This window comes from Buteo buteo, chromosome 13 (genome assembly GCF_964188355.1).
Source record: "Buteo buteo chromosome 13, bButBut1.hap1.1, whole genome shotgun sequence".
Lineage (NCBI taxonomy): Eukaryota > Metazoa > Chordata > Aves > Accipitriformes > Accipitridae > Buteo > Buteo buteo.
In genome coordinates this window covers 18830175-18854657 of record NC_134183.1, presented here as the reverse complement: position 1 = coordinate 18854657, position 24483 = coordinate 18830175, and the positions used below count along the sequence as shown (strand labels likewise).

At 44.3% G+C, this 24483-nt stretch overlaps 2 protein-coding genes across 5 annotated transcripts in view; both read left to right on the top strand.

Annotated features, from left to right (window-relative positions):
* Positions 1–12852, top strand: part of ALDH1A3 (aldehyde dehydrogenase 1 family member A3) — a 37091-nt gene extending 24239 nt beyond the window's left edge. The window contains exons 10-13 of one of the 4 annotated variants that reach the window (XR_012652765.1): positions 4879–5043; positions 7117–7274; positions 7412–8551; positions 9990–12852. Coding sequence is in view for 1 of the 4 variants with exons in the window: in XM_075044971.1 (XP_074901072.1) it covers positions 4879–5043; positions 7117–7274; positions 8477–8551; positions 9990–10062 (471 nt within the window). In the remaining 3 variants the exon portion in view is untranslated. Of the gene's footprint in view, positions 1–4878; positions 5044–7116; positions 8552–9989 lie in introns of those variants that run through there. The other 3 variants (XM_075044971.1, XR_012652764.1, XR_012652763.1) reach the window with 3 other exon arrangements.
* A 2374-nt stretch (positions 12853–15226) lies between these two features.
* Positions 15227–24483, top strand: part of LRRK1 (leucine rich repeat kinase 1) — an 82614-nt gene continuing 73357 nt past the window's right edge. The window contains exons 1-2 of the mRNA XM_075044970.1: positions 15227–15380; positions 19029–19238. Of these exons, the coding sequence (XP_074901071.1) occupies positions 19172–19238 (67 nt within the window). The 5' untranslated portion in view covers positions 15227–15380; positions 19029–19171. The remainder of the gene's footprint in view (positions 15381–19028; positions 19239–24483) is intronic.

The window sequence follows — 24483 nt, the reverse complement described above, 5'->3', positions numbered from 1 at the left end:
AGGCCTTCTAACAGGGCCACTATTTGCTGCCAAAAATAAAGGGGGAATCCTAGAAGTCTGTAGCCTAGGCCTCCTGTTCTCAGTACTGCACTGAGGTTTTTCTTTCTTGATGCTACATAGGATCCCTCAGAGAAGGGATGGCTGTGTGGACATCTGCCTCCCCTTATCTGGATCTAGGTCCATTTACACACGATTCATGCATGGCACCACCTCATTACATGTCCTCACGCATGGGGAATAAGATGATGTACATCCCCTGTTCATGCTGGGGCTACATCTGTAACTTGCCTAGAAAGAGATTTCAAAATGCTCAGCATTCTTAGGAAAATAATCCCATGCTGGAACTTGCTTCAGCAGAGATAAGCTGACCATCAAACTGTTTCAAGGTCTGCTCTTACCTTTTGTTAAGGGCTGCGAGCTTTTCAGGTTTGTTTGTTGTTTGGTTTTTGTGTTTTGGTTTTGTTTTTTTTTAATATAACATCATCCTAAACCTTATCCAGCAATATCAGTAAGTGAGCTGCATTTATAGTTAGTCCTGTCAGGACCATGTTCACCTCCCTGCTCTGACAGAGACCATTGTTTCATGAGAACAGCCCCTGAAACCATAGGGAGTAGTTGTGAGGTTTTAAAGGGTGAAACACTCTGCAGTGAGCAGAACATGTAGAACTGGACTGCTTATTTCAGTTCATCCATGCTCCCAGCTCTTGCCAGGCTGTCGGAACACTTCCCAGTGAGCTCTATGGCAGAGCACCATGCTCTGGTATCACTACTGTGGCTTAAGGGAGATGCTTTGCATACAGAGCTATAATTAAGGGTAACAGTAAGTTGGAATAGCAGTGTCTGGTCAGATTTTAAATATAGCCCATCTGTCCTCTTTCCCTGTTCTGGCTTACCTGTTACACTTGTCGCTAGGAAAGCACACACACCTGAACTTCTGTGCATGCAACTGTCAAGCCCAAGATGGGAAGGAGTTGAGAGAGTGGGAGGAAACTGTTAATCCCAAAGCTTTCATGTGGCTGCCAGTGCAAAGGAACAACCACTTCCTCTGCAGCTATGCTTGCTCGCTCTCTGGAGCCTATGCTGTAAGATGCAACACACAGAAATGCAAGCAGAAGAGAGAAATGATGCAGTATCACAAGGGCTTAAAATACCTCCAAAAGTAGCACAGATTCACACCTGCCCACAAGTTACTGTTCAAATGTGAGGCTTCCATATCAAATTTTTCCTCTGTTCCTGAAGTAACCTGCTCTGCTGTGAGGGTTTTTTTGGTCTTGAATTTATGGATAAGGGAAGAATCACCAGGAAAAATAATCTGTCTTCCTCTTCTTCATCTCTTCCTGTCAGGCCCCAGTTGCTTCAGATCCAGGTCGTTGCTTCATTTTCCTTCTGTGTGGGTCAGGGTGAATATACACAATAGCATTACAAAAATGTCCACATGCTGCTGTGTAGACCCCATTCTGGAACGATCACTGGCTTAGAAGCCAATAGCAGGAAGGAGTTGGAGCCAGCCCTTTGGCTGACAGCAGTGGTAGCCCATGATCTTTTTGGTCCTACATCAACTCTGAGTGCTGGTAGCCAGACAACAGGATCTGCAACTTGTAGAGAGTTCAGAAAGTGTAAAATAGGAGAGCCTCTGCAGTCCAGACTTTGAGGTAGTGCTCCGTGAAACCAAGCTGCCCCATGGCTGAGCATAGTGCTCAAAGTAGCTGCTGAGACAACCTGGTGCAGGACAGCATGGCGTGACAGATAATATTGTTCCACAAGAACTTAAAGTTGATGTAAGCTAGTCCTGGAAAAGTGGTCCTGTGTGCAGCTGTTTGTTCCTATATTGCACTGCACTTAGGAACTAGATTGGTGAACTGGCTGATTCAGGTCTAATCCAGTCTTTTTGGAAGTGAGGAAGAAAAGTTTTACTCAGGTCAGTTCCCTGATGTGGGTTACTGTGCACTGGCATGGATGCTCATGGCATGGGTGTGAGGAAAAGACTGTGTCAGCTGCAGTACTGGGTTATGCTGATACAAACTGCACTGCTCTGATCAAAATTAGGTCAAATTTAAACAGGATTAAATTTAAACAGAAATGAGGCATGCCTCTGATGAGACTTCTCCAAAACTCACATGTGTCTGACTGTGTTGGCTGGCTGGAATTCAAAGGACACCACAAGAAACCTGAGGGGTGATCGGGACTGTTTGAGTGCCAACCTCAAATGCAGACCAAGGGCATTTTTTAACTTTGGATTCCTGTGAGCTGTAGCACAGGAAGTAATAAAGTAAATCTGCACAGATGGCAAATGGGTTAACCAGTGCATTATACAATTGTGAACAGCAGACTGCATTAGATGAGAGTAATGTCCTGGTGGACTAGAACAGGGCTTAGATTAGAGCAAGACTGGGCTAGTTTTTTTTTATTGTAGAACCCCAAATACTGGAATTTGTGGACTATAAAACCTGGTCTACAGGAATAAGATAAGCACTAAGGCTGCCTCATGGCACTTGCTAGCCAGTAGTTATTCAGCCCAAAACCTATTGCTTGATTTTTAAGATGGTGAATATTTTCCTTAGACTGTAGACATTTGTGTACTTTAGGATTAAAGCATGAAAGTAAAATATGTAAGCAGAAAGAGTCTGTGTCCAACAGTCTGTTGGACATAGATGTGGGGTTATTCTCTAGGATTACAAATGCTAGGTTTGGAAAAGGAAAAACTGCTCCTTGCAGTCTTGACTTTAATGAAGCAAGATGTGAAGATTTGAGGGTTCTCAGATTTTCAGCGTTGCAGTGATCCTTAGAAGCCTTCTTCTCTTTTGAATTATATGGACAAATAGTAGAATTTGCTCTACCAGATCATGTGTTTTTAATAGAAGTCAATGCTCGAACCATAAATAATAGTGGAGTAGGGGACAGAATTTAAACAAGCCTTGCAAGCTCTAGTTACAATGACAAACAGTTCCACCCTTGCATGTCATTTTTACAAATGTTTTCTTTCCCCAGTGTCTTTTCATCTAACTATAGTTTGCCTTGCAACAAGTTACAGCTGTATAAATATCCTTGTTTTGTTTTCTGTGATGTGAAGTGGATGAACTGGATTGGTCTGGATCACAGACATGCCAGGATGGAAAGCACTTGCAGATATTTTCAAATTATTTACATTTGGCAACTAAGCAACCAGACAAATAGACAATATGTATGACACCTGCCAAACTTACTGTGTGACACTATATCCTACATGAGGGCACACATTTCCTCACGCAGTAGCATGTATCAAGTGTTTTCTTGTGTAGCATCTGAACGCATGAGAGAACATAAGCACTTAGTACAAGCTGTACACAGTGCATGTGATACACACATCTGTGTGGCAGGAGATGTGCTGTTCTCTGTTTTCAGTGTGTACCAGAAGTACCCCAAGGACACCCTCCTGAAGCTTTGATATTTGCCTAAAAGCATGAAAACTTGGATTGCGTGTGGCCAGGATTAACTAGGGACAGGATATAGTCTGTAATCTGGCGGAGTCGAGTGTGGAACACTCCATGTAAACAGTCCCAACTGGCAACTGGCCCTGCTGAAATAAAAACAGATGCCTAGGGAGGGGTATTGAACAGTAGAAGCATCTGGAGATACCTGGCATTCAGAATAACCTCCTGGGCTGCCAGGGCACCTTGAACCAGTGGATGGAGTCTTTTATCTAATCACCTCAATGAGTTTGTTGAGGTTTTTGTTAGTTTTGCTGTTTTTTAAACATCTCCATCTGCAGCGTGCTGTGATGAGGTGTTTCATTGCTTAATTATGCATCATGCAAACAGCCACATCTGTTTATTTGCAACCTGACAATACCTGCAGTACACTGCTGCATGTGGAACACAAAAGAAGGATCAGTACTGTTCAGAAGTGCTGCGGGCTTCTGCACCTTTTCCCAGCACATGACCCACTGTGCCTGTAAAGTATGTGATGTCTCCTCCAAGTGCTGGTGCAGGGCTGCGCAGCTCTGCTACTTCAGTGTCCTGTAACTGGACCGGCCTTTCCCCACCTCTACTGAAACCCCTAGTTTAAAGGCTAGTAACACAACAGTACTCGCTATTTGAGATTACTGCATATTTAGGTGTGGGTGGGGAGGAGTTAGACAAGGTTGGTAGTTAAAAGTGAGGATATGGCTCCCAGTCCAGAGAACCATAGAATGCGGGGATGGTATTAGTCTCTAAGATTCATGAAAGGTTATTCTGATTTTTAAAGTATGGCTTCAGTGCATCAGTTGTTCTGAAGTTCTTATCTTTCAGGCTGTTCATATAGTGTGCATGTGTGGAAAGAGATGGAGGCAGAGCTCGCTGGGTTCTTCCAGTTGAGGACAGAGAGCTGTGGGAAAAGCTGCACATTACAGCAAAGTCGACTTAATAGTTTATATACTCTGATTCTCCCTCTCTTGCACTGATTCTGTTGCTGGTCAGATCCCTTGCTGAGCTGACTGAGGTTGCTAGCCCAGCAAAACCCACCTCAGGCTGTTCTCATGGTGCTCCTGCGCTAAATCAATGCATGGAGAAGGTCAGTAAGTCCCAGACCTGGAGTGAGGTGCGCCGTGGGAGTGCATATTCAGGATGCGGAGGAAGGGAAAGTGGGGAGACCCCCTCCACGTGGCAGCAAACTATTAGATAAGATTAAACTTTCACATGTAACTTCACCTTCTGTTTTCTGTGGCTCAGGGCTATGCCATCATCCTGTCTTTCAGCCTGCTTATTGCCTGACTGCCATATCATAGAATGAGATGTAAACTTAACCTGGTCTGACAGTGCCCTGCAAATGTGCCCCTGGGCCACATACCATGACTCCTGTCTCTGGAACAGTGATAGTAAAGGCGCTGCTGTCTCTTTCTTTTCCTTTTGTGTCTGACAGATTGATCAAAAACAGTTTGATAAAATCCTGGAGCTGATAGAAAGTGGGAAGAAAGAAGGAGCTAAGCTGGAGTGTGGGGGTCTTGCCATTGAAGACAGAGGCCTGTTTATAAAACCCACTGTGTTTTCGGAAGTCACTGACAACATGCGTATCGCCAAAGAAGAGGTACAGTACAAGTCACCTGAACCTTTGTATGCATTTACTATTGTAAATGGGAAAGAAAAGCAGTATCATTGTGGTTTGAAGTGAAAACTTGAGAGGAGAATAGCAGTTTCACTTATTTCAGTGTCCTAATAACTGCCTAGTGCTGAAATCCATTCTACTAATGAAGTATCTGCAAGGTGAGCTTCAATTTTGAGTGAGAGGAGAAGGAGGAGAGCAGAACAGGCAAAAAACCTGTGTACTCACTGGACAATAACGAACCCAGATAAAAACCTAAAGCTTTTAGGTCTCATTTCAGGAGAACTTGATATAATGCAAAATACAAGCACATGCCTTACGTAGTTACAGCTGCTATAAATGCTGTTTCTGAATAAAAAATAGTGGTGATGGAGGGGTTTCTGTCGGAATCCTTGATTTTAAATACAAATAACTGAATAAAAATAACCAAAACTGTGGCAGGCTGGAGCAATTCTACGTATTCTTTGCCCTCAAGTTTGAAGGTTTTCTGAAGACAGAGTTAAGCTCTCCCACTCTACACAGACAGATGGTTGTGCGTGCTGTGTGCTCTTATGCACCTCCTAATGAGTGGACTTAAAATTGCTCAGCTGTGGTACATTCTGATTCAAAGTGAGAGAGGACAGTACAACGTGTGTTCTTGCTCCACTACTTAGTAAAAAAGGAATTGCTTTTTTGCAGAAAGGTAGGACAAGAACTCTGGGACCTGAAGCTGGTGAGGAGGGAAGGAATGGCCCTGCTATACTGCCACTGAAGAACTTTTCTCAAGTAGCATTAGCGTCTGAAATAATCCCAGATTCTGTTCTCATGGTGAAATCCCCTGAGGCTGACCATTTTTTTCCTATATGAAAACAAGGTTGAAACCAGCAAAGTGCAGATCTAATACTCTGGCTTTCATTATTCATATGCAGAAAAATTGAACAAGCTGCATGTGATTAGGTCCTATGATATTCCTTTGAAATAGAAGTTAATCTACTTTTCATCATGTTCCCCAATGGAAAAATAAGTAGTTGCCAAAGTCTAACTGGCACTTGTATTTTATAGTTTAGCCTAGTGCTTTTTATGGGGCTGCTTACTGTTCTCTCCTGGCAAAATGTTTAGATGTCTCAGATCTGCCACAGAATCTCTAAGGAACCTGGGAAAGATATCAGTCAGTCTCGGCATGAGTTACATTCTAAAAATAGGGGGAATAAGAACTGAAAATCCCGTGACAGGCCTTTTTTTAATGAACTGGCTCCAAATCCCAAGTCGTGATTCATGAAGCTTATCCAGTTTCATTCATTCGCAGTTTTGTTGCAAATGCACATTCATTCTCTGCCCAGGATGAAGGCTTCAGTTAAGTACCCGGATCTCCCCAAACGAAGACATTTACAAACACTTGTATGAGCCTACAAGCCAGGCAAACGGCTTAGCCTGGCCCTCAGGGTGGCACAAGTGAGACTGTATCTCACCTTTGGTGGGGGTTTCTTGTACTGCAGGACCATGCAGGCCAGAAAAGGGCCCCACCTTTGATACTGTATTTGATGAGACACTCCATCCCACAAGTTGGGAATTATTGTGTATGCCTGCTGCCTTTATACTGGCAACCTGGGAAGCCAAGTTTGTGGTCAAACACATATGTGGTAAATGCACTGCATGCAAATAAACTGCATACAATGACAAAATGAGAGTTAAAACCAAGGAAAAAAACTTGCAATCCTTGAAATATATTAATTGCTTCTTGAACATACTCAACTTCTGAGTTCAAAAGGGGAGTTGTAAATGGAGTAAGGATGAATCATTTGAAACTTGTCCAGACCTAACTCTGCTTATTTTGATTGTTATAGATGATCTGTTAGTTGTTGGATCTTAGCTTATATTAACTACTAGAGCACATCACTGTACTTCCTTTGAAGTCAGTTTAATGAGTAGTTTTTAAGAAACTCTGTCAGTGACTTCTAAAAGGCTATGATATAACATTTTTAAATATAGTATCCAAACAAAGCATCTGATTCTAATTACTCCCAAATTACCATGATTAGCAAAGGCTTTCCTGTACTAATGTTTAATTGATATGTGCAGATTTTTGGGCCAGTTCAGCCAATTATGAAGTTCAAGAGTATAGAAGAGGTCATAAGAAGAGCCAACAGTACTGAGTATGGACTTACGGCTGCAGTGTTCACAAAGAATCTGGACAGAGCATTGACACTAGCTTCTGCATTGCAATCAGGAACTGTCTGGTAAGCAGTGTGGGACCAGAGTGTGGGCTGGGATTTTGTTTCCTGGGAGGGGAGAGGGATGTATGATTTGGAATCATGTGTAAGTGCTGGAGGTAAGATGTATTAGTAGTCTGCTTAATTCTTGATATTCTTCTCAGAAGCAACACCCATTCATCAAAAGAAGGTGGTGAGGACCAGACAGTTTGGCGAGAAATGGGCTGTTTGTTTGTTTAATCGATGTAGTTCTTCATCTGGAAAACTCTGAAAATGTAGGGGTTGTAGTAAGTTCCACCAGACACGATGGCTTTCAAAATCCTGTATGTAGAAAAAAGCAATTCTTATGATCTTTAAGTAGCACGAGATGGGGTCTTAGATGCACAGATCAGTATGGACAGTAGATGGCACCACACCACTGTCAGAAAGATAAGTAGCTATTTTTGCTCACAAAATTTCTTATTTTATATTAGAATAATTTTAAAGATGGAATCCTGATTTTTTTTTTCCCACTCAAGGTAGGAGTTTGATCTGATGTCTGATTTTGATGCATACAGAGGATTGATTTCAAGAATTGGCGCCAGAAGAATCTGCCTCTGAGTAATATTTACATTAAAATGGGATGTTGGGCTTTGAAGGATACATGTGCTGTGCATGCATGAAGGTGCAGCCCTACAGCACCAAGCCATACCTGTCTCTCTTCAGTCATTTGATCTTATTGAGATGCTGAGGAAGTATTTGCATTAGCTTTTTCTACCTAGTGTCTATAGAAATGGGACTAGTGCTTTCATTTTACTGTGGCACAAATGTCTCATGCAGTCCAACTTTTTATTATACCTAGAAGTGGATAGTGGAGTCTGCTTGTGAGTGTTTAGACAGCTTTCTGAGTAAACATGTTCATTTCAGAATGTGCTTCATTAAACTAGGGAATAGGTTGGACTATTTCTTTTAAGCATGGCTCTGAACATAGCATAAATTCCAGCTGAAGCATGAATGTCTTAGCCATTAGAGACTATGAAGTGAGTGTAGGTCAGACTGAGTACCACTCAAATGTTTTCTGTTTCTGTAGCAAAGTAAGATTTTATTGCCAAAATCTGATTTCTCAGGTGAACGAACTGTGTAAAGAGAAAACTGACAGATTTCAGCCTTTTTCGTATTGTCATTGTTGTCATCATCTTGCTTCTCCTTGGTATTGAATTGTCTTTTTACAACTGATGTCTTTATTGTAGGATCAACTGTTACAATGCGCTCTATGCACAGGCTCCTTTTGGTGGCTTTAAAATGTCAGGCAATGGCAGAGAACTGTAAGTTTTGTTTAAATGTGGATGGTGAATGCAATAGCAATTGTGACTGTGAAAATATTGTTGAATTTGTTTTTAAACTATGAGGCTTGCAGTATGCTGCACAGGGAGGTGCTAAGCCAGTACAGCAAAGCACAGATGTGAGAACGTGTCCAGTGTCTTCAGGAGTACTTTCATCTGCTTTATAAGCTCTTAATAACTCCAGTTCAGTCAATTCCACTTGCAAGCATTTTTCCTTACTAGTTAGATTTTTAGATCAAGGGAGAAGTATGGCACCTTGGCTGGGGACACTGGTATCCACCCCAAACCTCCTCCATCTTTAGATGGTGGTATGTGGGCCTCCCTTGACTGCTGTAGCATTGGTCCTAGTTGGACCTCTTCCTACCTCTGACTTTCTAAGGCTGGAGCTAGAACAACAAGGAAAGGTCTCCAAAATCATTCTACCTCCCACCTTCCAAGCTTGCTACTAAATTACAGAAAGATCCTCTGTCCCTTTTCCCCAGCCTGACCTGTTGCAGCATGGCTACTGGGGATTCCAGCTCTAGTTAGTTACTAACACAGAAATTTTTAAACCAAGGTCACCCTATCAGTTAGAGGTAGAGCTGAGAAATTGACTTAAATCTTAATTGTCTTCTTGTATAGGAGAGAGGCAGGTTTTATTACACCATTCGGAAGACCCTTCAGAGGAATCTAATGCAACCCTTCTCTCATAAGCCAGATTTATTTCCAAGAACCATTTACCATTTCCAGTAGCTGTTCTGGTGCACCTGCTGCTCTGAGACATTCAGATGCCTCACTGGCTAAGCACAGCAAATTAATGAATCCTCAAATGAGACACATATATTGAGACCTTATGGTTTACTTTGCTTGACTGCCTGGCTAATTAAAGGATGTGAGGGGTTTATCCCTTGGGCAAGTCATGGGAATAGAGCCTGTTTCCACCAACCAAGACATGATGCAGTGGTGGGGTCTGTCATCAGTATGCATTTCTGGAGCAACTATGTCCTCTTGATTATATGGTATCTTGTAGATGGAAGCTCACTTTCAGTGAAAAAGTAACTTCAATTGCTATCTAAGCACTGATAACTATGTTTACGTGGATGTTTCTTCTATGGGTTCTCACAGTAGTACTCAGTTTTCACTAGGCAGAGTCTCACAAATTGTTATCTTCTGGGTTACTGCGACCAGAAGCATTCCATGTTTCTTTTACAATAGGGTGTAGTTGTGTGTATTTATGTGCATGTACTTAGCAATTATTAGAAGTGGTGGGCCAAATTGATAGCTGGTGTAATTAGTTCAGATCTGGTTTTAATGGCCTGATGGCATCTATAGCAGCTGTTGATCAGTGGCTAAAATGCACTTGTGTAGAAATCTCTTATCTTAGAGAAGTAGACATTAACATGCTACAGTTGTTTGTCCCTTTCCCTCCTCTCTCTTCCAGTGGTGAATATGCTTTGGCAGAATACACCGAAGTGAAAACAGTCACCATTAAACTCTCCCAGAAGAGTCCATGAAAACAGAAGGCCTAAAATGCTGACACTCTGAATGTGACACATGGGGGACGTGTTCAGAGCAAGGGGGAGGGGAGGGGTAGGAAGAAAATGGAAACACCTAACTTTATTCCTCTAGAAACACTGAATCTACTGGACTCCATTTTGTCAACTGGCTCTTTGAAAACTGATTTAACTGACCCTACTGGCAGCATAGCACACACTTGTATTGTACAAGTCCCTGGCTGTACATCTGTCTGCTCCCTGTGACTAAAATGCTGGTCAGTCACAGTGTTTGCAGGACATCTGCTTTCAAACTGTACCCATGAAGGACGTGGACATCAATGGCATGTTAGAGAGACTTCTGGTACCATTATCACGGACTGTTAAAACACCTTCAGAGGCATATAGGTTTCACTTGGCATAAATGGACTTGAGTGGTAGGGTTAATACAACTTGACTGAAGCTGGTGGAGTTTGTGTGAAGATTGCAGCTGGAGTTTGGAATGGGAGTGCAAGCTTTCATGGGAGGATCTGTAAAGAAATTATCTTTGAAAGAGCTATCTTGGTCTCTCTAAAGATACATGCATTCTCCATATTGGTGATATTCTAGCCCAGAATGAGATTCCTGGGAGTTTCCTAGAGGACTCCTTTGGGGCCAGTATTTCACCCAACAAAGCTAGACTTTAAAGTGTCCTTGGAACCTGATGTTTTGGTGTGCACACATTACACATGCTGCAAATGCAAGTTACTGACTTGCTAACCCTTCTGGCTCTGAACGAGTCACAATTGTATCTCAAACCTTCACTATAGCACTTTTTGCAAGAGGATTTTGCACTGTACTTACCGTGATGACACCGAGTTGAATGCTAAGCATGTAGCATGGTAGATAACCCACAGAAAACATCCCACACCAGTCCTTCTGATCTGGGAGAGGGAGCAGAAGAGCTGCAGGAAGCTGTCCTGCTCTTTCTCTGTAACTTTCAGGCTTTGTGAACATCTCTTTATTTTTTGAGCCAGAGCTATTGTTGTGAGAGTAAAACTTATAAGCTTTTCTCACTGCTTCTTTACCCCGTATGAATGTAGCTTAAAATAAATTTCTGGAAGTACAGTATGAAAAGGCAGGTGCTCCCAAGCACACACTGAGTGCTAAAGATGTGGGTGTACAAACCAGTTACCATGGAATAAGCTATGGCTGGACTTAAAAGTATCAGCAGCTTTGCAGTAATTGTCCTCCTGAGTGCTGTCATCTTATGGCAAGCACAGAGTAGCTGATCCTTCACTGAGAAATAAACTGCCTTGAATTGTCTCTTGCTTACAGCTGTATAAGCATGCAAGTACATGAATAGCATCCATGGAGTGGCTGTCACACCAAGTTCATGCCTTAGTATCTCCTGCAGTAACTTCTTTGCATGCCCAGACATTAGTCTGAGATTAATGACAAGCCACATGCTGTCTTCAGTTCCTGGGTTCACTACTTTCCCTCCTCCTCCTCCTGATTCTGTACCGGAAAACCACTGGCAAATGTATGGGAAGATCCATGCCTGCAGGAGCTCTAAGTATGCAGGTGTTAGTGGTGTCAGCTTGTTACGAAGTTTAGCTGATCTCGCTGGGATTGTCCTCTGAGACCAAACCGATAGAGGTTCCTTATGGCATATCGACAGATCCCCGTACGGCACGGGTAAAGATTGCTGCCTGGAGTTTTCCAGATGCCAGGGCTTGAAGCAGAAATGCAGGTCTAACCTCTATTCCGTGATGCAAGTGAGGATTTAACCAGTACCTTCATTTGCTCAGAGATATACCCAGTCAACAAGTTCTGTTGCATGAGTGGACCTTTTTTTGGAGGAGGAAGGAAGGTGGGTGGCGATAAGTAAGGAAAAAGTTTGCATGAGCCTAAACTTCCTTATTAGTTTGTGAACGTTGAAATTGCACTTCAACACTGCTTAACTTCTTAAATGACATACCTCCAACAGTTGTGTATAACCAGGTGCCTGTCCTCCCATGGGTATGTGAGACAGGTAAATCTCCCCATCCAGTGAAGAAAATGTCCTCCCTTCCCCATGAAAGGCCAAATGGGAACATTGTAAATAAGTTTCTATTTTTATAAAACACTTAAGAGTGCAAACATCTTCTCAGACAAACATTTTACTTTTGCCTACTTGACAGTTTTCTAGGGCTGCAGTCAGACAGTAGGGAGGTAAGGCAAACAGTAAAAGGCTGGTTATCTTGATGTATCTCTGTATGAATTTTTTTATTAACAGTGGTTGAAACTGAAATCATCTGAAATTCTTAAAATCCTAGTATTCTGGCTTTATATGTATGATATATATTTCACCTCTTTTTTTCCCTTATCAAGTTTTTAAAAAGTCAGTGTATCTCTTATTGTATAAATCAGGGTTTGACTCTACACACTGAATTTTCTAAGTTATATAACACTAGACACTAACTTTAAAATAACCCTTTAGAGGGTATATATTCTTTCATTGCACAGTAAGGCTTTCATATGAAATACTACTTTTTTTTTTTTTTAAAAGAACTATATTTATAAATTAGGATACAGTTAATCTAATGTATTTTTATAGCTAAAGGTACATGAAAATGCTATGTTTAAACCTCATGTATATATTTAGACTATGGGTATCTTTTTGTAATAGTTCTTGTTCCTAATAAATGTTTAACTTTGTGAAATGGTTTCTAAATGCTACATATTGATATGACTCAGAAGTGAAGGGGGGGCAGGAAACTTCTATTGACTTCACTCTTTTTAACAGAGGAGTAATTTGAATGCTTTTTTATTTACGCTGTTTAGTGCTTTAAGATAGTTCCACCCCCCCTAATGCATGTGTTAAAAACCCTTCCCTCAGCAAGCAACTTCCACTCAACTCAATCCTCCTGTCACTGTTTTTTATTTCACTCTGAATTTGGCCCATTGTGTCAATAAAAGTAAACGCTGGAAAGGGTTACAGTTTCAAGCTTCCAAAACAAAATGGCCCTGTATTGCTGTAGTTACAGGAGGCTCTTCCTCAAACAGGGTTGTGTCTGTTTCCCTTGATTCAGTGACCCAGCGGTAGTCCCCAAGCAGAAACGTGCACTGGGCTCACAAGAGACAACGTATTTTCGAGGTACCTTTTCCCCATGGCAGAACTGAATGCAGACTGCGTCTGCATGTGTGTATCTGGGGATTTAGTATCTCACTGGGGGATTGTGAAGGAATCTGAACTTGGATTCACTTCTGCAATTTGTGAAGAATAGCCTATTTTAAAAAAGTAAAGTGCCAAAGTGTGGTCAGTGCTCTACATATGAAAGCTGGAGCATGCGTCTCAGCTTAGCCTTTAAGCAGTCACTTTTATAAGCTGTGCCATTTACAGTAAGCTGAGGGGGAAGGAGAGCAGAGCTGCAGCTGGTAGGGGCAAGCATAGCTTCTTCCAGTTCAAAGTTGGACAGATCCTTTTTGGCTTCTGAGGTGAGCCTCAAAATGGAGAATTTGAAGGGACCATGGACTTCAGATGGGCTTCCTGCCTCGATCTGGCTGCTTCTTAAACCCCTTTGAGACACATCCATTACTAGTATGACTCTGCTAAACGCGTTCCCATTCCTGTCTTACTTATTTCCCTCATCTGCAATGTAGATAGAGCGCAAGAACATACCAATACCATTGTCTTTTAACTCTCTTCCCATTCAATACACGAGAAATACTTGTCATCTCCCTACACAGGCCAAGCCAAACTCCTTGAATTTTCCACTTGCTAGCAGCATCACTCAGAAGCCATTAGACTTTAGAAGGGGGAAGGCTGGAGATACAAAAGAATTACTGTGAGTGACATAATCAAGGGAGACATAAGCCAGGAACAGTAGGATGAGATCTGCGGGTAAAAAGAAGAAAAAAAATTAGCTTGAATGTGTAGAGCAATTCTTGCTAGGGGAAGTTAGAGTCTCTATCAAAATAAAGGAAAAAAAGTTGGTTTAGAGGGTTTTTGAACAATTGTGCTACAAAAGCTGTAAGAAGGGTCTGGGTAAGAGCCAGGCTGTGAGGCATAAAAGATGGCAGGCTGGGAAAGAGGTGGAAAGCGTGCTAAAAACAGGTAACACTACTATGGCTGCAGCTAAAATCAGATTAATGGGGACCTGAACACAGGCAAAAGCACCAGTGAAGATCCATCCTCTCTGTGTCTCCATAATCACATCAAAGGAACACCCTAGGCAAATCTCAGACTGCAGCAGCCATTCAGTAAATGGATACGGCTTTTTCCATCCTCAAGCAATCATCAGAGACCCATTTCTTGGTACGGACCAGGGGAGAAAAAAACTCTCTGTAATTTGCAGAATCATTATGCATAACAAAGCAAAAGGCATGCAGAAGTGTTTTTTTCTTAGTAGGTCCAATGGGTGGGGAAAATAAAGCAGTACCAGGCTTCTGAGAGGTTCCTGGTACCTGGAGATGAAAGGGTGATGGGAAAAAGACGTGCACAACACCAATGTGCCAGGGGGAGCGCGGCATGTCTAACACCTTCAGAAGAAAGGGGGCAATCTCGCTTTGCTTTTCCAAAGAGGAGCAACACGCTGCCATCCGGGGAAGGAGCAACTTTCAAAGAAGGAAATCTCGCATCAACCTCGTTATCGGTAAGGCCAGGCCTCTGTCGAGAAGCGATGCCAAGAGGAGATGGGTAGCAGTGCCACGGTACATCAGTGCCCGCCTGGTGCCCGCACCGGGGGAGCTACATGGCAGCTGGTCGAGAGGCCGAGGCCGCCCAGACAACCCGCTGTGGCTGAGAGCCCCCGCAACTCCCACAGTCTGTTTTTTCCTTAAAAAAAGGCAAAGCCAAAGAGCGTAGGCCCACGTAGGGACTGCCTGGGGAGCAGGCGGACACCAGTCACTGATGAGTGCGTGGGTCCTGCCTGGGGAAGGAGCCCAGGAGAGGGGCTGCCCTGTGCCCTTCCTCACGGTCTCCCTCCACGTCCCCCTCAGTGGGACGGGCTCCATGCCCAGGGCACGGCGGCGGGCAGCGGGAGAGGTCTGCCCTCGGGAGGAAGGCGAGGGACCGTGCGAGGCCTGAGCCCCACGGCCTGCCACACTCAGCCGCCCCCGGCAAGGCGCAGCCCCCCCCCGTGGCCAGGGCCGGCCGGGCCCCCGCCAAGCGCCGGGCGGGCCCTGAGCGGGCCGGCGGGCCCGGTGGCGGAGGAGGCGCCGCGCCGCTGCCCCGCTCCTTTTCCTTCCTCCCTCCCTCCGCCTCCCGCGCCGCAGAGCGAGGCGGGCGGGCGGCCGGCGCCGGAGGAGGAGGAGGAGGAGGAGGAGGAGGCGGCGGCGCGGCGGCAGGGACCCCGCCAGCCCCCGGGACGCAGGAGGTACCGTGGCTTTGCTGCCGCTTCGGCCTGGCCGCCCCGCGGGCACCTGTGCCGCCGTGAGGGGAGGCGGCGGGGTGGGGGGCTGCTGGGGCACGTCGGGGCTTTTCATGTGGAGAAAGGCGGGGTGGGAAGAAAGCTTTTCTTTAAAAAAAATAAAAGTTCGGAGGGAACTTTGTGGGGCAGCCGGCGCAGGGCGGCGGCGCTGCCTTCCTTTCCCCGGCACGGGCAGGCGGGAGAGCGGCTGCCCCGGCCCGGCTGCCCCGGCCCGGCGGGGAGAGGAAACACTCGAGACTCGCCCTAAGGAAAAACTCGGTTTTATGTAAGCGGGGCCGCGGGCAGGGCTGGGAGCGGTTCCCTCCGGACTCCCCGGCCCCGACCCTGGCTGGGGGTGGCTTCCCCGGCGCTGGCGGGGGCCCTAGCGCGGCCCTCAGCCCCTTGGCTGAGCTGACAGACAAGCGGCCGCCGAAAAGTAACTAGAAAGGCTTAGGAGACGGCCCGAATCGGGGTGTAAAGCCTTATTTCTCCTCAGCCGGCGGCTTTGGTCTGGGGAGAAAGGGGCTGGTTTAGCCGCTTTCTGTGCAGAGCTCACCAAAGGACGAAGGATCCCCGTCCCGCCGAGCTGGGGTGTCCCCAGGCGGGCACCGGGCAGGCCGTGCTGGTTCCAGGTCTGGCTTCACCCTGCCTTGTGCGATGGCAGGGAGATGAGCCCGCAGCGCATTTCCATCCCGATGGTGTCGTGGGCCTCGCTAGATCCGTGGTGATACCTATCACAGTGCCCAGCCCCAGATGGGCTTCTCGGAAACAGTAGGTGATTTGAGCAAAGAACTAAAGTTTTGGCAGGTTTCTTGGGAATCGGGAAGCGATCTCAGGCAAACCGTGGTGTTTCTGGGTGCCTTGCTGCGTTTAGGCACAATGCACGGGGTGAGACTGGATGGTCTGGCAAAGTGGAGAGGAGGTGCTAGGGATGGTACAGGCACTGTCGGAGGTGCTGGGACGCTGACAGCTGGCAGCAGCAGGTCGCGGGAGAGAAACCGGGAATGTGTGAAATGGGATGTAAATCAGCATTCAGGTGCATTCTGCATGGTCCTCCTCCTGAATGAGATCCTGCAGAGCCCATAGGATCCCTCTCCCTAAATCAAATTAAAACATGGTGTTTGCACATGTTACAGTTGAGTGTATCTTTCTTAAGGTAAAAGCACTGTAGGGTTTTTTTAATTATATACACAAAGGTCCTGAAATATGGAAATACTGCTCACATGGGTGCTGTGTGGCAATAATACACATGGCTATAGCATTTAGTGTCCTACTTGCAGTTAAAGGGAACTGATTATCAAAACCCACACTATTATTTTTCCTGAAAGTTTTTTCCTTTCACTATATATGAGGAAAGTTTCAGCCTGGGGAATAAGCTGAGTAGAAAGCTAAAAATCAGGAGTGGGACGGTTTTCAAGCCTCACTGGTCCACACTGACCCCCCATTCAGTGTTTCTTGTACAGTTGCTGTGAGTGCACATGGTATGCCCCAGTCATACAGCAAGGAAATGCTTCAGAAACCAGCATCTGCTAAAAAGAGCTAGTCTGTTGGTCTTTGCATGGGGAAGTATTTATTCTTACTGTAGCTGCTCAGTGCTTTTATAGTGAGGGTGCAGGGGAGGCAGCTGATGGAAGCATCACATCCTCTCCGTTTTCAGAGTTAACAACCTGAACAGCTTTTGGGAGGTGTGAGAGCTGCCCTGACACCTCTGTCTGTGGTATCCCACCCACAACGTGGCAGAGATATGGGGTCCCAGCGCAGCAGCCATGCCTGCCAGCGTGGCCAAGGGAAGCTCGGCTCAGGAACCAAGCTGACTCCGGTGGGAACTTGGCACATTCCAGGGCAGAATCCGATCCTCCACCACCATGGCCCAGTTCACCAGTTTGTGGGCTGGATCTGGGCTTAGGGACCACCTCCATCTCAGCTTCCTGCAGCAGCCCACAGCCTCCCCTCCTTGTGTGGGTGAAAGCTGCCAAATTCAGCCTCTTATATGTGCCGAACTGCTGCTGCATTGGGGTGTGAGAGCTGCCAGGGCCTGACCTGGGAGGTGAGCTGCTGCTGCAGTGTGTGATGTGGAGGGAGGGATGGATGCTCGGCAGCTCAGGCATCTGCATCCATCTGGAGTTGTAGCCATCCTGCTGCAAAGGAGGTGTTCAGATGTGGCATGTGTGTGAAAGCGCTCACATGTCGCCTGGCCCAGATCTCTCAGTCCCTATCATTATTTGCCATATGGCACCCAAATTATTTTTTCCACCTCTGAAAAACTCCAAAGAACCAAACCGCAGTCTGTGGCAGCACCCAGCACCCAGATTGCAGAGCGCAGGGGCGTACACTGTGGTTGGGGTGTGAGTTTTGATTCCTGCTGCCAGGCACCACAAAGTAAGGGTCACCAGAAGCTGAGTTTTGCTCTAAATGCACCTAAAATTCAGATATTTGCCTAGAAACAACTGATGTATGTAGCATGCAGTGATTTTTAACGTTGTCGGCAGGTGGTTAAAACCCTGTGTAGCAAGGGAGGAGCAGAAAGTTTCGTCGAGAGTCATGATGGATCAGTGTATTTTTATGTTCTCCTTGGTCTTTGATCCCAACTCAGGAAGCCAGCTAGCTCTGCTCAGGGAGAGTTAGGGATATTCTTTGGTCTTGCTGGCCATAGTGGGAGGTGGGTTACATGCTTTGCCGAATTGGAGCCTCCAATCAAAACTTCAGCATCACACACCAGACATGAGAAAAAACTAGTAAGAGTCAAAGGTGAGGGACACCATGTTACCTCTGAGGGGTGTTTACTGACTGAAACCAAAAGCAGAGAATGAAGGAGCACTGATACTGGTTGGGCACACACTGCAAATTCACCCATAGTTTTAACCTCTGTGGAAGATGTATTAAAAGAAAGAAAATTACAGGTGTGCAGCTTTGAAGAGGTACAGAGTTGGAAATGCTTCGGGAGACTGAGCTGTGCAGTTTTCTGCCGGCTATTATGCAAGACAGTTCAGAAGAAGCCAACCTTTAAGAGCTACTAAGGGCCTGATTTGCTTCCCTGAACATGTTTGAAGAAGCCTGACGCTTCTAGGGTAGTAGAGCTCTCCAAAAGGACTAGGCAAAGGGGAAAGAAGCTGGTGTGTTTCACTTAGCTCTCTTTTCTTTTCTACAGAGGATTGTCTCAGTAACCACATCAGTATTTTTCAGTTTCTCACAGTGGAGTCTTATAAAAGCCACAGTCTTCTTTGTGGATGGGAAAGGTTTTGAGGTTGCATTTAGGATTTTTCCAGCTGCACTGCATGGTTTCAATGCTCTGCCTTTACACTAGCTGGTGGAGAATCTGAAACTGCAGCTGTGACCCTTGCCCACCCCCCACACCCTCTGCCCAAAGACTGAGCAGCTTTGGCAGAGAAAAATTGGGAACATTATCTTTCTATAGTGGAGACATTGTTAGTATCCTCCGTTAATTGACGTTACGCTCTTAAAAAAGCTATTGTGAAAATAATTGTATTTATGGGATGATCAGTGCATTTCTGCAAAGTAATATTTAGACAGCTGTGTTAAGAGTGCAGAGGAATAAGCATCTTGCAATTTCTATACTAGAACGATTAATTTGTTTTGCTGTTTATTTTTAAACAGAGTAAATGATGTTTCTTCGGGATGGTGCTTACTAGCAGTTGCTCTACTCCTGCATTTACTTGACGGAGATCATTCAGCTTTGACAACAGTATTCAAGTGCTGCAGAAAGTTTGTCTGTTGGATCTTCACAACTGTGACCCAGAATGTACTGGTGTGTGGGAACTGAGGAATCCGCTATTTGCAGAGAGAGCAACATGGATCCGCAAAATGGTAAATAGGAGGATTTCTTTTCTTTCCTGTTCAGTTTGGGAGCGAAAGGTTTTAAGAGAACTCAGCAGCCAACTGCCACTGAGTTTTGATGAAATTTTAAATATATGAAAGATCTTTGAGTGATTTGAGACCTAATCTTTGAAAATTTAAAGTATAGAACAAGAATTTTACTTCCAAGAAGAATGATATTGAACTGCTCAGGTGATAAGAATAGCATTTCTCTGAAGACCAATTTTCTCCAAAGGCCTACAGAATTAGTCAATATATGTATCACGTCTCACCAGTTCCTAAATACGTTTTACAAGATCTGTGCTTTTTCAGCATGTGAATGCAAATATGTTCCCAGCCACTGATGCAGTGTGTATTCAGGGTATGAAAGCTGCTAAAATCAGAGCATCGTTTCTCAGGCTGAATAGATATTAACCTGCTCCAGTTTTACTGTCAGCTTTGATTCAGTGGCTTGCAGTGATTTATTGTTGAGCTAGATTAGAAGGTCTGCATTTATGTAATGTAATAAATCCATAGGTGGAAGTTTCTCTTTCAGAAGGGACATATGCTTCAGGTTGCTTCCTGTTAATTTTTTTTCCAAACATCCAAATTATTTTTGGGTGATTTTTATTGCTGAAACCTAAACCTCCTAGGCACTGCTGCATTTCTCTGAGTCAAAACCCAGTTATATTTCTGCATCAAGAAATAGCCTTCTGGTTATTGTATAACGGTATTCCCCCCTTGCAACAAGCAGTTCATTAGGAGGCAGCATCTGCGTTTTAAGTGTGGGATGAAGGTGTGTTTGACGCTTTGTAGTGAGTAAGCAGGCTTCAGTAGAAGCTAATGTTTTTGCAGCCTTATTTTGGATTTTATCAGCAACTATGAAGCAAAACCTGATAGTTTATTCAGAGGCTGCCTTATTTCGTTTGAAGACGTTTCTCACCAGCGTCACAGGGAGCTCTGGGAACTCTTTCCTTTTTCTGTATGTATTCTGCTTATTCTGTGATACTGATTTTTCTGTTTGCTTTTGCTTTTGTTAATTAGAATTGTATCTTCCTATAATAATCAGGAGCATTTGGTTATTGAATGTTCTTTAAATTCTTAAATTCTATCTTCTCAGTTTTTCTCTGGAAGAAATTATCGCCACTTGAATACTAAGCTATAAACCATGAGAAGAATTTTAATCTGCGCTAGTGATTCCCAAGTGTTAAGAATTGCTAAATTTTTGTTCTGCAATAGTGATTTGACAAGTTTTTCTCACTGTTTAAGGATACAGTAAATAAACAAATTAGTTTATGAGTGAATAAGGAAGTGAAAAGTGAAAAAGGTTTATTTTCTACATTGTGAGTTCAGTTTTTCTTCTGAGAACTTTATTGCATGTTTCTATTATGTAAATATATTCAGTTAAACTGGTTAACTGGAAGCATACAAATCTTAGTGGTGTAACTCTTCTATACTTACATGTCTGGGTTATTTTGTTTGATAAACAGTGTTGGAAGACTGGCAAAGGGATCCTAGGAAAGCTTAAGATCCAGGACTGCCCTGGTGGATTTGCTCTTTATAAGCATACTGTACATGTTTAAACTCATTTTTATTTTGGGATTGTTTGAGTCCTGCCAAGAATAATTGTCATTAGCTAGCTGGTCCACTCCCTAAGTTAGCTGGTCCTTGTTCTGCATTTGGATCCTGTTACACAGCTTGAATGCAGCAACGTGGTGACTCATTCAGCCTCCACATTTGAACCTATTGTTTACGCTCATTTTTTAACAATCTAGATGCAGCCTCCTGCTTCCATTCAGTGGGAACCACTGGGAAGTGGAGTGAGATCACAGATAATTTCTTTAATGCCAGTGACCTCATTAGTGCTCACAAAGCTTGGAGTCTTTTTTTTCCAGGCAGGAAGGACAGGTGTGTGAATGTGAGGGGTTTAACAAACAGCATGGTGGTGCTTGTGGCTCTGTGACGGGTCAGTTGGATCAGCACGGTGTTACGGCCAGCACAGTGCTGGAGGCATCTTCCATCGGATACCGTGTGCACCTGGGTGCCTTGATCATTTGAAATCCTTAAGATTTTTAGGGCTTTTTATTCCTGACAGCTATACATTTGGCTAGGTCTTCATGTGGAGAATAGTTTCACAGCATCATTGACTCTAGATAGCAAATGTAACATGATGTAAGGGCTCACCTTACTGCCTGTGTCTCTTCTGCTATTCCTCTTGGCTGCGGCAGTGATCTTGCCTGTATCCCAGCAGGATGCCCACTTACCCTGAGAGCAGGCAAGCTGTGTTTCAGAACTGGACCCTGTCTACCTTCTGGGGATGTTGCTGGGCTTGACTCAGTGATGCCAGTGAGCACCTCCTGGTCCACAGAGAGGATTTGTCACTGGAGTGCAGAATAATGCTCCATTTTGGGTGCAGTCAGCATCTCCCTTGCCTCTTCAAACGCTGCTTCCCCTCTCCTAGATTTATTCATCTTGTCCTAATTAAAAGAAAGAAAGCGAGCAGAGTTACGGGGGTGGCTGCAGTCTCTCATGAAGCACGGGTTTTGTTTTTTTTTAAACTTGGTTAAAGAGATCTACATAATATAATGGAAGTGACATAATATACATCTTGTAGGAAATGCAATGGAAGCCCAAAGATATTACTGTATGAATGCCTAGAACCGAAGAGAGATTCATCTCCTTTCTACGGGCTGGTTAGTTTCTTTGAATCTTATGCAATTTTACAGCTATGATTTAATGAATTTCTAGGAGACAGTTCAGCAAAGATGTAGAAAAGCAATCATTGTCTTCTGAAATGTAAGGGTACTTTTGTTAAAGAGCTTATCGCTGTCTTATTGAGAATTTTATTCAAAGTCACAGAGTGTTCATATGCCATTTGTGTGTGTCTTGGAGGTGGAATTGGATTATCTTTCAAACACGCCATAGGGTGTCTCTTCTGTCCTGCTAAATCAAGAAATAAGCATTGTAAAGGGGTGTTATGTTGTAATGTATGTAATGTTACATAATTAGGGACAATGACACCAGTGATAATTGTTTGAAATTTTATGGTAGCTTTACAGATATTAACTAAATGAACCTTCACAACTTCTTTTGAGGCAAATCTGTTGTAAGCTGATGACTTTCAACTGTCCAGGGAAGCACAGATAGGTATGTGCAGTGTGCCTGGAAAAGAGACCTAACTATTAAAATGAGGGAGCAAACAAGTAACCAGAATATAATGACCTGAGCTGGCATTTGGAGTAGACCAGAGGCTCTTAAAACTGTGCATCAGAAGTGCCATGGTGACCCTGCAGCTCACAGGACTTTACATTTTATCAGAAAGAAGCTACCCACGATGGTAGTGACCTTTGCGACCCTGTCTGGGCCGTGGCTTAACTCAGTACTGACTCAGAGGGAAAGCTGCTGCCTTCACCACCACTTCCTGAATCATAGAAGTCTCCAGTGCAAGTCAGAGGACCTTAACTGGAAGAGCTGAAGAGTCATTTTAACAAGAGGGACTGCTCAGGAGCTAGTGCCATTTTATATGGAAAGTTTCACAACAGATTGAATGGTGACAGTCTGAGGTTAGCTAATAGCAAATGAAATGGCTAATTCTCCTGGGACGTAGCTTTGTGCTTCCAGCATCACTCCCCTGTTTGCATGAGGGCAGGACATTTGCAAATGTGGCCGAGGCCTTCGTCGTAGGGTGGCGGTTTGAGGAGGTGACAGGACTGTAGGTGGAGGGATGGAAACTTTGGCAAACTCTGCACTTGCTCTCTGTTTTGTACTTACTGGATAACCCGAGCCTTCCAGGCTGTCAGTCTGGCAGTGTGAAATCCACTTAAAAATAAAAGTCTACAGGAAGAACCTGACTTCTTTGTAGCAATAAAAACAGAGCTCACCTGCTCATGGGTGTGCATGTACATGGCCTCCAGATGAGATCTTTGCTGTCGTTTCCTCATAGTTCTGCACAGTTGATTTTGTTGCGTTAAATGTGAACAGCAGGAACTTGCATTTGGTAGCGTGAATATCTTTGCTTATAAATCTTTCCTGCTGAATAGAGGAGGAAGGGAAAATCAGTGTTGGCAGCACCACTGATATCACTTTGTTCCTCGTGAACTCACCATGTAAACCCTAAAATCTTTACATCAGCTGTGTGCATGGGCCAGCAGCTAGGTCTTGGGGCACGTTGACTTAGCCCCTTCTGTGGCCTGTTGTGCTGTATAACAGGGAAAAAGTACTCGCACCCTCTGTCCTGCTTTTTCCATCCACACATTACCCTGTAGTAACATTACCCTGAGTCTGCTGTGACAGCATGGCAGTGAGAAGGACAAGGAGAGCATCTGGGAGGTGATCTGAGTGCACAGAGCACTAGAGACCTGCAAAGTGTGTTGGTTGCTTGAAGTTCTGTATACTCAGACTAAATGAGCCTTGAAGGTTTTCTGTTTTTCTTCCTGCTCGTTAAGCTGTGAGTTAATTTGAGTTCAAACAGCAAATTGAAAGTATTCCTACAAGCAAAAAAAACCCCAGGTATCTTATGTGAGTTAGTCTTACTGCATAATGCCCTGCAGAAGGAGAAGTAGGAAATGCTAAGCAGGAATAGGAAGTACACTAGTAAAGCAGTAATAGGCTTGTATTTTTAAACATATTTAAATACCTACTTCATACAGAAGTGGTACAATCTCACGTGGGGCCAAAAGCTAATGTGGAAGGCTGGTCTGCAACAAAAATGCATGTGGTTAAGCCTGCTCTCCTGTACAGACTGTAGCAGAGCCGCATGTTGCACCATCTCACAGAACCGAGCCTGGATTTCCAAAAAGAGCAGTGAATACTGGGGCATTTACGATTAGGTGCCTAATTTAAGACACTCTGAACTGATTTTCAGAGTCTGGATACTAAGCACTGCTCTTCAGACATAAACTTAGAAGATGTCCCTTGTATTTTGAAACAGAGGCATTTGCCTTTGAAAACATCTTCTAGTCCATGTGGGAAGTAGGAGTTTGGCTTGTGGGTGCTGTGTCCTTCTGGAGTCAAGAAGGTATAAAGGAGTGGCAGGACCAGCTTTTTCCCGATAAATACCATCAAAGCCAGTGTGCTCTTGAACTTGAGGGCTGTAGCAAGGAGGGCAGAGCTGCTGGGAGTACCAGCGGTGCAGTCCAGACCTTGGGTAGCTAATTGAGCAGAGAGTCCAACCTGAGAGCCAGTTTGATTTACAGACAGTAGTAAAACATTGATCTTTATCTGAGCTGTATCTGGCATTATCTGCTGCTATACAGCT